The sequence below is a fragment of the Neomonachus schauinslandi genome, chromosome 4, assembly GCF_002201575.2.
Source record: "Neomonachus schauinslandi chromosome 4, ASM220157v2, whole genome shotgun sequence".
Taxonomy (NCBI): domain Eukaryota; kingdom Metazoa; phylum Chordata; class Mammalia; order Carnivora; family Phocidae; genus Neomonachus; species Neomonachus schauinslandi.
The window spans coordinates 97,651,941-97,665,124 of NC_058406.1; the positions used below are offsets into that span (position 1 = coordinate 97,651,941).

Sequence of the window (13,184 nt, forward strand, 5' to 3'; positions counted from 1 at the left end):
ATTTCCTATAAGAACGCTTCAAGAAATAGCTTCTGTTAGTAACCTGCCATTAACTTTATAACATGCTGAGATAGATCATATGAATCATTGCTGTTTAGTAGTGCTTTATAATGTTTTATTAATTTCTGCATCTCCAGAGGACCTTGGAGTGTCATGGTTCATCAGATTTGACACTGGGGTAGGCATGATTCAGTGGTTTAAGTAAGAAAGTCAGACTACTGGGTGATAAATACCATAGTTACCATGGATCTCAGGCCTCTGCTGCTTACTTATTAAGCATATAATCTTCTACTAGAGCAACAGTCTAGAAGAGCTGGAAAGGGAACTTGTTTTCCTAGTACCCAGGTAACTTAAAGCTAAATCTGTAAACCCTGGCAATAATTCACAGACCTAAACAACATTTCCTCTAAACCATGATGACAAAGACTTGCCTTTCCCTGCTGTTTACCCTGTTATTTCACCTCTTTTAATTCTGTTATGTCTTCTTTATCTTGTTTCCTTTCCGTAGATCTGTAACATACCCAGAAATATGTATGAGGCCAGTGCAAAATAGAGAATGCCCTATGTGTTATTTTAATGACTGTTTCTTCTATAAATGTCATGCTCCAAAGTACCATTTGTACTGTCTTTAATCACTCCATGCAAACTCTCATGGCTCAAATCCATTTCATATATTGGTAATTCCCAAGTGTATACCCCCAGTCTCTGGATTTCCACATGTCTGATTGCCTGTTTGTCATATCCATTTAGATATCCATCCGGGACCTCCAGTTCGATATGCCCCAAATTCAAACTCCTACTTTAAACCATTTCCTCCTCCAGTATTACCAGTTTCAGTGAAGAGCACCATTGTTCTCCCATTTGCCCAGCCAGATATCTAGACATCATCCGTGATTCTCTTTCTTCACTTACTTCAGTAAACACTTGATAGGTATCAAACTGAAAGAGTAGAGTATTGTCAAGAAAGATTATTCGATTGTTTTAAGATGTTAATAAATATTTAAAGAGGTAGATTCAGTTGGAGGGTAGAAACTGAAGATTAAAACTGGCCAAGAGGGGGAGGATTCCTGAGAAGGAAGCAGAAGTGGTTAGGGTCCAGAATGAGATGGAGTATGTAAAGAAGTAATATATCTTCCTCTTTAACAAGCAAAAGGAACAGATGAATTGATAGATGGGGGTGCAGAAGGTTGAAAGATACATTTTTGGGTTTCCCTCTTTTCGCTGTCAATGGTTTGTATTTTTTCTGTGAATTAGGCATGGTTGTGTGCTGAGAGTAGGAAGAAGGTAGAGCAGTAGGGGATTTTTGAAGAAGAGATTTCAAATACCTGCTTTAAGAAATGGGAAAGAGCAGTAATCAAAAAGTCATACTAAAGTTGACAAGCAATGCTGAGGTTCTCATTCTTGGTGAAAATTGTGATTTGAGGATAATAGTAGAGCAGACTGACAATTGGGCTAATGTTTTTACTGGTTGGATGCAGCAAAACAATGGAACAAGGATCCTGAATATTTGGACAGGAGGATTGCCTGTTGCTTCTTTTCCTATCCTGCCTAGACTGCATAGGATCCAAACCAATATGGGAATACTGTAGTACCTTACCTTCTGTTTCATCTCTCCTACAAATCCCAAAACTGTTTCAATCCAGCCATCTACCTTTCCCATTCATATACTCAGCTGAGCATTTCTAATGAAAATCGTCAGTAGTACAGGCTGAAATCGAAACCAGTTCCAACTGGATCATCAGTACCTCTGACAATTCTTTAACTTCGATCAATTTACTTCTATTCCTTACTCTCCCCAAGTCTTCTTTACAAACCTATCCATCCCCAACTCACTTTTGACCCATTTCCTTATTTTCAATTTCCTGAGCAATTTTGGTTTAGGTATATCTTTAGTAAAAAGTATTTATGGAGTATTTATAGAGTGTTTTTTTTTTTTAATCTTTAAATCCCAGTGTGACTCTTAGTATTTTAAAAACGGAGTTAAATTTGTTGATGTTATTGATAGGTTTAGACTAATTTCAGGTATCCTTTTTGTTTGCCAGCTTTTTTTAAATAGCTTTATTAGGATATAATTGATGTGTAATAAATAGTACATGTTTAAAGTGTACAGTTTGATAAGTTTTTAAATAAGTATATGCCTATGGAATCATCAAAATAATGATCCTATATATCACCTCTAAAGGTTTCCTCATCCCCTTCTATGATTCTTCTTTCATTCTCCTGTTCACTTCTTCCTCAAGCAACTGCTGATCTGCTTTCTTTCATCATAGATACATTTGCATTTTCTAGAACTTTATATAAATGGGATCCTTTATATGCATTCTTAATTTTTGTCTGGCTTCTTTCACAGAGAATAATTATTTTGAGATTTGCCCATATTGTGTATATCAGTAGTTCTGAGTAGAATTCTACCTTGTGGAATACCACAATTTGTTTATCCATTCACCTGTTGATGATCATTTGGGTTATTTCCACTTTGGGATTATTACAAATAAAGTGCTATGGACATTGACCTACAAGCTTTCATGTTGACATATGTTCTCATTTTTCTTGAGTGCATACCTAGGAGTGGGATGTTTGTATCATGTAGTAGGTGCGTACTTAACTTTTAAAAAAACTGCCGATCTCTTTTCCATAGTGGATGTACCATTTTACATTCCCATCAGCAGAGTTCCTCCACATATGCACCAGTACTTGATATGGTCAATTCTTTCATTTTAGCTATATTGTATCAATATAGGTGTGTAGTGGTATTTCTTGATGGCTTTAATTGTCACTTCCAAAATGATCAATGATGTTGTATGTCTTTTCATGTGCCACTTCCCATCCATTTATCTTCTTTGGTGAATTGTCTGATCAAACCTCTCCCCAGGTGCCCATTTTCAAAATAGATGTTTTCTCTCTGTCTTTGACTTGTCTTTTCATTCTCTTCGCAATCTTAAAGAGCAAAAGATTCCAACTATGAAGTCCATTTTATCAGTCTGTTCTTTTATGAATTATTCTTTCATGTCTTATCTAAGAAAGCTTTGCCTAACCCAGGGTCACAAAGATTTCCTCCTATGTTTTCTTCTAAAAGTTTTAGAGATTTAGGTTTTATATTTAGGTTTGTGATCTGCTCTGTGGTGATTTTTATATAGATATTACAGTTCATTCCTCCCTCCCTCCCTCCATCTATCCCTCTCTCCCTCCCTTCCTCTATCCCTCCCTCCCTCCCTTCCTTCCTTCCTTTCGTGGGTATCTAATTATTCTGGCACCCATTTGTTGAAAGGATTGTCTTTTCTCCACTGCATTGTCTTTGCACCTTTATCAGGAATCAGTTGTACATATAGATATAAATTTTTGAATTCTATTCTGTTCTATTGATCTATTTATTATTATGCCAGTACCATGCTGTTCTGGTTATTATAGCTTGAAATCAAGTAGTGTTAGCCCTCTAATTTTTTTCTTAAAACTGTCTTGGTTATCTAGATCCTTTGCATTTCCGTATTAATTTTAGAATCACTGTGTCATTTTCTATAGAAAAGCCTGCTGGTATTTTGATTGGGAAGTCCATAGATCATTTGGGGGAATTTGGTATCTTAACACTGTTTGACAGTTGATATCTTCCAGTCCATGAACAAGTTATATCTATGTCTACATTTATTTAGGTATTCTTTATAATTTCTCTCAAAAATATTTTGTAGCTTGCTATGTACGGGTCTTACACATGTTTCACCAGATTTATCTGTAGATATTTCATATTGTTGATGCTGCTAAAATGATTTTTTAAATTTCACTTTCTTATATTTTGTTGCTAATATATAGAAATAAATTTGATTTAGTATATTAAGCTTGTATCTGCAACTTTCTGACTTCACTTTTTAGTTCTAGTAGCTTTTTTTGTAGATTCCATCGAGTTTTCTTCATAGACAGTCGTATCTAAATAAATATAGCTTACTTCTTTATATCCAGTGTGAATGCCGTTTATTTAAATTTAATTCATTTCTTTTTTGGCCTCATTGCACTTGCTAAAACTTATGGTGCAGTGTTGAAGAAAAGTGATGAAAGTGAACAGCCTTGTCTTGTTTCTGATCTTAGGGAGAAAGCATTTAGTCTTTTACTAAGTATACTGCTAGCTGTAGGTTTTCTTGTAGTTGCCCTTTGTGTGTTTGTCCTGGTTTGCTGACAGTTTTTATCAGGAATGGATGTCAAATTTTTTGTGTGTGCATCTATTTTCTTCTTTATTGAATATAGTGAATTACATTGATTGATTTTAAATGTTAAACCTGGTCTGCATTTCTAGAATAAGTCATATTTATTCATGATATGTATTAGCCTTTCAGTATTTTCTTGTAATTGATTTGTTAAATGAGAAATACTGCTCTGTAGCTTTCTTTTTATGTCTTTCTCTGGTTTTGATATTATTATAATGCTGGCCTCAGAATTGGTTGTGAAGTATTCCTTCCTCCTCAGTTTTTTTTTTTTTATAAAAGTTTGTGCAGAATTGATAATGTTTCTTCCTTAAATGTTTGATAGAATTTGCCAACATAACCATCTGGGCCTGGAGTTTTCTTTTGTGAGGTTTTTAAATATAATTTCAATTTCTTTGACAGATAGAAGGTTGTTCAGATTATCTGTTTCTTCTTGAGAGAGTTTTGGTAATTTCTGTCTTTCAGAGAATTTGTCCATTTCATCTAGTTTTTCTAATTTACTGGCATAAAGTTGTTCATAATGTTCCTTATTGTCCTTTTAATATCTGTAGATTCTGTTTCATTGATTTTTGCCCTAACATTTATTATATATGCTTTCTCTACCTACTTTGTGTTTAATTTGCTTTTCTTTTTCTGGCTTCTAAGGTGAAAGCTGAAGTCATTGATATGAAACCTTTCTTTTTTTTCTAAAAAGGTTTCATGTTGTTAATTTCCGCTTATGTACTGTATCCCACAAATTCTGCTGTGTTGTGTTTTCATTTTCATGTGGGTTTTTAGTTATTATTATTACCAAATTTGGAGATATTTTTAGCTCTTACCTCTTCAGGTAATTTTTCGGTCATGCCTGTCCTTCAGACATTCCAGTTATCCTAAATGTATTAGGCCACTTAGTTCACTGATACTTTTTTATTTCTGTTTTTTACCTCCTCTGTGTTTCATCTTGAATAATTTCTATCGCAGTGCCTTCAAGTTTACTATTCTTTTCTTATTTATTGTCTCATCTGCTCTTAATCCCTTCCACTGTATTTGTTTGTCTCTAACACAGTAGTTTTCATCTTTGGAAGTTCAGTTTGGATCTTTTTATATCTTCCTTTTCTCTGCTTACCTATTTGCACATAGATAAACACAGTTATAGTAACTTGTAATGTTCTTCTCTGGTCATTCTATCATTTGTGTCAATTCTGGGTCAGTTTGGACTGGTTCCTTATTTTCCTCATTGTGAGTGGTTTCTTTCCTGCCTCTTTGCATGCCTGGTAATCTTGGATTAGATGTTAGACATTGTCAGTTTTATCTTGTTTGAGTGCTGGATATTTTTCTTTTCCTAGAAATCTTCTTGAGTTTTTTTCGGGGATACAGTTAAGTAACTTGGAAACTGTTAGACCTTTTCCTGTCTTGATTTTATGATTTGTAAGGGGGATCTGGTACATTGCTCAGTCTAGGGCTAATTATCTCCTGCATACTCTAATGGCCCATGAAGTATGGATTTTTCTCATCTGGCTCATGGAAAGAGGCATTATTACCAGTAGGGTCTTTGTGAGCCCCAGGCAGTGTCCCCTCCCATCTTTTCATGTGGTTCTTTTCCCAGTCTCAGGTAGTTTGCTCACACGTGTGTGCTGCTCAGTACTCTACTGGATACTCCAGGGAACCCTTTACAGATATCTGGTTTCTCTTTCTGTGCAGGTCTCTTTTCTCTGGTACCCTGTCTATGAACCCTAGCTGCCTTGGACTTTCTGGACTGTGCCTTATTTTCTCCTCCCTATGCCTCTGCCTGGAAACTTTCTTGAGGCAGTCATCTGGGGGCAGTCACAGGACTCCCCTTGTTTATTTTCCATATCTGACAGATTACTGTCCTTTACTGCCTGATGCTCAGTGTCATGAAAACCATCATTTCATGCATATTGTCCAGTGTTTTTGGCTATTTTAGGTTACAGGGTAAACTGTTACTTCATTCTGGTCCAAAACACAAGTCTTTTTCTAAGTCAGTTTCTTTTATCTTACTTGTTTTTTTTCCTCCCTATTATGCATTCTTAAAATAGCCTCCCCATACTGCCTTATGTCTTTTGTTTCATTTTCTTTTTCTTTATTCGTTTCAAAATTAATATATATATTTTCATCTTTTCTTAACAATTGCCCTTGAATTTTAACTTACACCCTGATTATTTATGTTTTTCTAATGACATTTAGAATTAATCATTACTGGATCTTCCCTCTGAGCAAGATGAGAACTCTAGCATACTTTTATTGCTCCATTGCCTAATTCATCATAAACTTGTGGTTCAAAGTATTAATTTCTTTTTCTCACTATTGCTCCTTGTATGTCCCATTCTGTGCTTCTAGTTTTTAAAAATTATTATTATTCACAGAATGCCTCTTTGGTAGTTTTTAAAAGTTGGTCACCATACCCCTTTACCTCACTTCTACCTAGACAACCTTGTTTCATAAGTCAAAGTGAAAGTGAAGATCCTTATGCAGATCTCTTTACCTGTAAGCTCATTTACTGGGTCACTGGGCTTTATTTCTATTTTTCCAGTCTCAGAAGATCCTGACCGGTATTTTTCCTTTGACCTGTGTTCTGTATTCTGTCCTCTTTCATCTCCTGAACTCTTTCTTTTTTGGTATTCGCATTGTGATTACACCATGTGTTAAACCTCCTGGTTCCTTTCTCATTGCCAGTGAGCCCTTCTCTCTATTTCCTCTACTCTTCTTCATTGCCATAGCCCCTTCTAGCAGACACTCCACCTTTCTTCTTCCTGTCAGGATAAAGCCTTTTGAAGAAATGTTTATATTTGTTGGTTTTTCTTGTTTGCCTTCTGTTCACTTCTTTTGATGCATTGCATTCTGGGCTCTGCTTTCTACCACTCCACTAAAAGTAATTTTTTATGTGGCCCAGCGAATGTCCTATAGACTAGTCCAAAAAGGACAATGTATTAGTTAGCTATTTCTGTATAACAAACCACTCTAAAATTTAGTGACTTAAAATAATGTATTATTTCTTCAGAGTCTACAGGTTGGCTGAGAGGTTCTGCTGGTCTTGTCTGGACTTACTAATGTGTCCCAGTGAGCTGGCAGGTTGTCTGGAGGCTGGCTAATCTAGCACGGCCCCACTTGGGGAGATTCAGCCCTACTCCCTATGGTCTCTCACCATTTATCAGGCTATATACCATGCTTATTTCCATGGCAGTAACAAGGTCCCATAAAAAGAAGTGGAGCACATTAAGGCCTCTTGAAGGTTGGACTTGAAACTGGCATGATATTACTTTTTACCACTTTCAGTTAGACAAAGCAAGTACAAGGCCAATCTACTTTAAAGGGATGGGAATTTGTTTCATGTTCTTCTTCACCTAGCTTCTTAAATGTGCATATTCCTAGGAATTCTTCTTATCCTTTCCTTTTTTGCCTCACAGACCTCATCTCTTTTTACAGGACGAACTGTGTCCTATATATCTGTGAAATATGAATCAGCAACTGGCAAACTAGGCTAGCCTCTGGCCTGTGTTTATATGGCCTACTAGATAAAAAAATTTTTTTTTTTTGCATTTTCGAAGGGCTTAAACAATCATCATCAACAACAGCAAAACAGAGGGGCATGCAACAAAGACTGCATGTTATCTGGCCCTTTACAGGAAAAGTTGCCTCTCCACTCCCACCCCTGATGTAAATCAGTATTTCATTACTGATTTTGCTTGGGCTTTAAACTTCTATCTCCCCTCCTCACGTATAGGATATTTGTTTCCTGGTTATTTGTAGGTATCCTTTTTTTTTTTTTTTTAAGATTTTTATTTATTTATTTGACAGAGAGAGAGAGAGACAGCAGGAGAGGGAACACAAGCAGGGGGAGTGGGAGAGAGAGAAGCAGGGAGCCCGATGTGTGGCTTGATCCCAGGACCCTGCATGACCTGAGCCGAAGGCAGACGCTTAACTACTGAGCCACCCAGGCATCCCCTATTTGTAGGTATCTTAAACTCAGTAGGTACAAAATTGAGCTTATTATCTCTTCTTTAAAATTTATTCCTCATTGTGATTCCTTATTTCCTCCATACTTTACATAGTCTGGTCTGTGCCAGAAACTTGACAGTTTGGCCAGATTCCTGTCCTGTTGTTTTTACCTTCTTAGTAACTCCAAAATCTGTTCCTTCATTTCTTCTTCCCTTTGGTTAATTTGGGCCTTCAGTTCTCTCCCTCAGTTCAGTATCACCCTTACTGCCTCACCCTCCACATGCTCTTTGTGTGGTCTAATCATCTTCTCTTGCATGTACAGTTTATTTGATGTATTGGGACTGAGAAATGACTGTTCGCTTATAGAGTGCCATTTTGGTTTGGCTGTCTGCTGTAGGCCAAAGCCAGAATGTAGGGGAATAAGGAGCAAGTAGGTGAGGAGAAAGAAGCAGGAGTGAATTCAAATTCTTTTAAGAGAAAAGAGGAACGGAATTAGGTATTTGGGTATTTTTAGAAAATACATTCTTGGTTTGTCTCCGAGCCCTCTGATTTCTTCCCATTCAGTTTTCCCTCCCTCCCCCTGTGGTCCTCTGCTCTGCTCTGTTCATTATGTTCCACATATGAGTGAAACCATATGGTAATTGTCTCTCTCTGTTTGACTTATTTCACTTAGCATAATATCCTCCCGTTCCATCCATGTAGATGCACATGAGAGACTCTGGACTCTGGGAAACAAACAGGGTTACAGAAGGGAGGGGGCAGGACGATGGGGTAACCGGGTGATGGGTATTAAGGAGGGCATATGTGGTGATGAGCACTGGGTGTTATATGCAACTCATGAATCGTTGAACACTACAACAAAAACTTAAGATGTATTATATGCCAGCTAACTGAACATAATAATAATAAAAAAAAGAAAATGCTTTCTTACTACAGTCCCCTGAATAGTTGAAATATTGTATCTGGAGCTGAGCTATAAGAAAATTAAATATTAAGGAAAACCTTAATATCAAGACTTTGTGTATATTTCTGATAATTCAGATGAATGAAGTTTTGTAAGGTTTTTAAAATTATATTTCAGTGGATATTTCATGTAAGCAATTGAATATACTACAATTATAGACATCCTAGTATTGGGGGAATTAGGAAAGTTTAAAAATATATACATGTAAATTTTATTAAAACTTGAAAGAATGAATAAGATAGTTAATGCATTCATTCTATAAACATTTTTTTGTTGAACTTGTAAATATTAGATGTTAGGTATTACTATTTATCCCATAATTACTTGTTTCCCTAAACTGAAAAAGAGAGAGAGATTGTGAAAGTGGAATCATTTTTTTTTAAAAAGTGATCCAATTCATTTTTTTTTTTTTTAAAGATTTTATTTATTTATTTGAGAGAGAGAGAATGAGAGACAGCATGAGAGGGAGGAGGGTCAGAGGGAGAAGCAGACTCCCTGCCGAGCAGGGAGCCCGATGCGGGACTCAATCCCGGGACTCCAGGATCATGACCTGAGCTGAAGGCAGTTGCTTACCCAACTGAGCCACCCAGGCGCCCCTATCCAATTCATTTTAAAAAAGAAAAAATACCCCTTAAAAAAAAAAAAAGAAAGATTTATTTATTTATTTGTTTATTTAGAGAGCGGATATGTGTGTGAGTGTGAGGGGCAGAGGGGGAGAGGGAGAGAGAATCTCAGGCAGACTCCCTGCTGAGCGGAGAGCCTGACGTGTGGCTTAATCTCGTGACTCCTGAGATCATGACCTGAACCAAAACCAAGAGTTGGACATTTAACTGACTGTGCCACCCAGGCTCCCCCGCAAAAAAGAAAAAATACCTTAAAAGATAAGTTATTGTAATTGTGAAATGCTGTTCATACTTGAAAATGGGAAAATAGCCATTCATTTAATAAATGCTTATTGAGCACTCTTAACTAGAAGTAAGAATTGTGCAAAGCATTGTAGGGTATATAAATAAACAAGCTAATGAGTGTCTCTTGTCAAATTGCTCGTAGTTTAGCAGAGTCTGCTTTCCTTTAAGGCAACTCAAACTTCTCAGCATATTAAACGAGACTGTTATCAGATTCATTGTCTAATGGTTTTTTTCTGATTTGTCAATTTTCAAATAGTTGTATTAAAATCTATGCCCATTTTTCAGTGCAAATTGATCAGTTTTGGCTTTATACGTTTTTTTCTCTTAGTACACTTTGAAAATATTAAACTTGTTTTTAGAAGGTAGCTGCATTATTTACTTTTTCATGGTATAGTACATTCTCCTATTTGCATAGTTGAATTCTTTTATGACGAGCTTTCCTTATGTGCATTGGAGTTTTCATTTGCAAGCTCAGTTTGAGAGAGCTCCATGATGTGTGTTTTTCTTTCCACTCTCACTATTTACTGCTCCATTCCTGGCAGTATTATTAATGCCTCCACTGGCTTATCAGTTCAGAACTTGGTGTTTTTTATACTGGAATGTCCGCTCTCCCAAGGATATTAGAAACTTATTTCATACCCAGAGTCCCACCATGAGTGAGTGCTTTGAATCCCATGATGTTGGAGGAAGTAAACCTCTAGATGTCTTTATTTTCAAGAAATAGAAACTCCTGCTTTTAACATTATGAGTTTCTTTGTATTTCTTATTTACTACAATTTTTATTTTGTTTTCAAGTGTGAAATACCTGTTAAATAATGATTTCATCCTTTGTTGTTGGTATGTGCTCCAGGGAGGGGGCAGGATCTTGCATGAAGTTAAAATATCATCTTGACAATAGTCATTATGTAACTATGACAACGACTTTTTTTTTGGCGGGGGGAAGGGAGTGGGAGAGAGACAGTCAGAGCTGGATGTAGGGCTCCGTCTCACAATCCTGAGATCATGGCCTGAGTCGAAAGCAAGAGTTGGACACTTAACCAACTGAGCCACCCAAGCACCCCATGACTCTGACAGTTTTTAAAAAGTTATTCTGTGTACCACCTAAAATCATCCTGAATTACATAATGGTTACAAACTTACAAGTCCTACACCATCCAGAAATACTGGAGTAAACCAAGATGCCCTAAGTTCCCACCTGCTTTGATTTTTATTCATGATAGGACAACAATGAGAGCAGATTAGGAGACAGGGGAATGAGAAGTCATACATATATAGCATTAACAAATTGTAAAGTTATCCAGAAAGAACTCAAATTGAGAAAGTTTTATTAGGACTTCTGCTTCATGGTGGAAGATTGAACTATAACTTCACCGCTGTGGCCAACCACTCTCCTTGAGATCACAGTGAAATGCAAGTACAGAAAAATGTAGAAAGCAATTAACTCAAGATGGTAAAGAGATTTGGAGGTAAAAGGGAGATTGTAATGGACAGGATTATTTAAACAAATTTGCTTAAACAAATTTGCGTAATGCACTGTAGCTGAGAGTGTGTGAGTAGAACTGAGAAAGGTGCAACCTAGAATATAGTAAAAGAACACTACAAAAGGGTAACTGATGTAATTCCACAAAGATTCAGCGTTCATAAACAATAGGGATTGGATAAATTTGAGTGAATTCCTGTCTTCTGGTTCATTAGCAAATAATGTACCCAAAATGCATCCCTCAACATTTCTCTGTCCTGTATGTAATCTCTGTCCCTAAATATGAGGGACTTTCTCTGTCTACTCAGTTCCATATTGTTTTAATATTTTACAAATATGTGTTATCTTTTATGATTTCCAGTAACTATAAAATATTTAAATCTTTTATAATGATGGTAACATATGATGATAGGTTTAAAGGATAAGTTACACTTAGATGCTAAATTCCAACAGATTTAAATAAAAAAGACTCCTACGTATGTGAAATACCCCATCCAGCAGAAAGGGGTTTCTGGAAAGTTGGGTACACATGTAGAGAGAAGTAATGAGGGCATATTTTTACTGGACTAAATTTGAAGTATGCTGCAAGTAAGGCTGTGAATATAATTTTTAAATTGTTGACCAGTAATAGTCATTATACTTGAAAAAGATTATTTCATTGTCTTCTGTCTTCTCTTTCCTCCACCTCCATCCTTTCCTTTTTCTTTCATTACAGACCATACATCAGTTGGCGGGCTGGGAGACAGTTTTTATGAATACCTACTAAAAGCATGGTTGATGTCAGATAAAACAGACCATGAGGCGAGAAAAATGTATGATGATGCTATTGAGGTAATTCTTGTCAGAACATTTACCTGTTTAACATTCTATGAATATACAGTGTGTTTCATAGTGACCAGTGAACACCTATATGCATTTGGTTCTATGCCCTCACTGTAGAATTTTGGTATTTTAATCTGAAAGTCTTGTATTGTTTTCCTTTATTGTGGCATTTTAAAGAAATTGTTGAAGAGTAAATATATATTTATGTATGAAAATTTATTTTAATTACTTTTAGTTATTATCTACACAGACTAGAAAAACTTCTGACTTCACAGACATTTTCATAAACGTTTCTTCTTTCAGCTGACATTGAACCTACACATGGAGAGCCTTATGGATAAATAATATGGGGAAAACACTTATCTAGTATTTTCCACACACCGGGTGCTGTTGTAACCCTTTTTACACATATGAAATCATCTCATCTTCACTTTTTACATTTGAGAACCTTATGGCACAAAGAGGTTAAGTAACTTGCTCAAGCTTGTAATTGCTAGTAAGTGATGGAGCCTGGAACTGAACAGTCTGGCTCCAGGTGCTGTGCTTTTAACCACTTTACTGTATCATTTCATAGTTATATAACCTCTTACCACAGTGTTGTGACAGTTTAAAATTGGAACAGGTTTCAATCTTGGAAGCACTTACATGTGATATTTCCAAGCAACAACTGTGAAATAGAAAGGTGGGTTACCCACTTACTAAGTTATTTGCTTTCTGATCCAGTACAAACCCATAGCCCTTTAGTGATTTTAATTGGATTTTAAAGTTGTATTGGTGCCTGGGTGGCTCAGTCATTTAAGCGTTTGACTCTTGATTTTGGCTCAGGTCATGATCTCAGGGGTGTGAGATCGAGCCCCCTGTTGGGCTCAGTACTGGGTGTGGAG

At 36.3% G+C, this 13,184-nt stretch overlaps 1 protein-coding gene across 1 annotated transcript in view; it reads left to right on the plus strand.

The window, feature by feature from the left end:
• MAN1A2 (mannosidase alpha class 1A member 2) overlaps positions 1-13,184 on the plus strand; it is a 199,777-nt gene that overhangs the window by 144,156 nt on the left and 42,437 nt on the right. Inside the window, exon 9 of the mRNA XM_021690033.2 lies at positions 12,194-12,309. Within this exon, the coding sequence (XP_021545708.1) occupies positions 12,194-12,309 (116 nt within the window). The remainder of the gene's footprint in view (positions 1-12,193; positions 12,310-13,184) is intronic.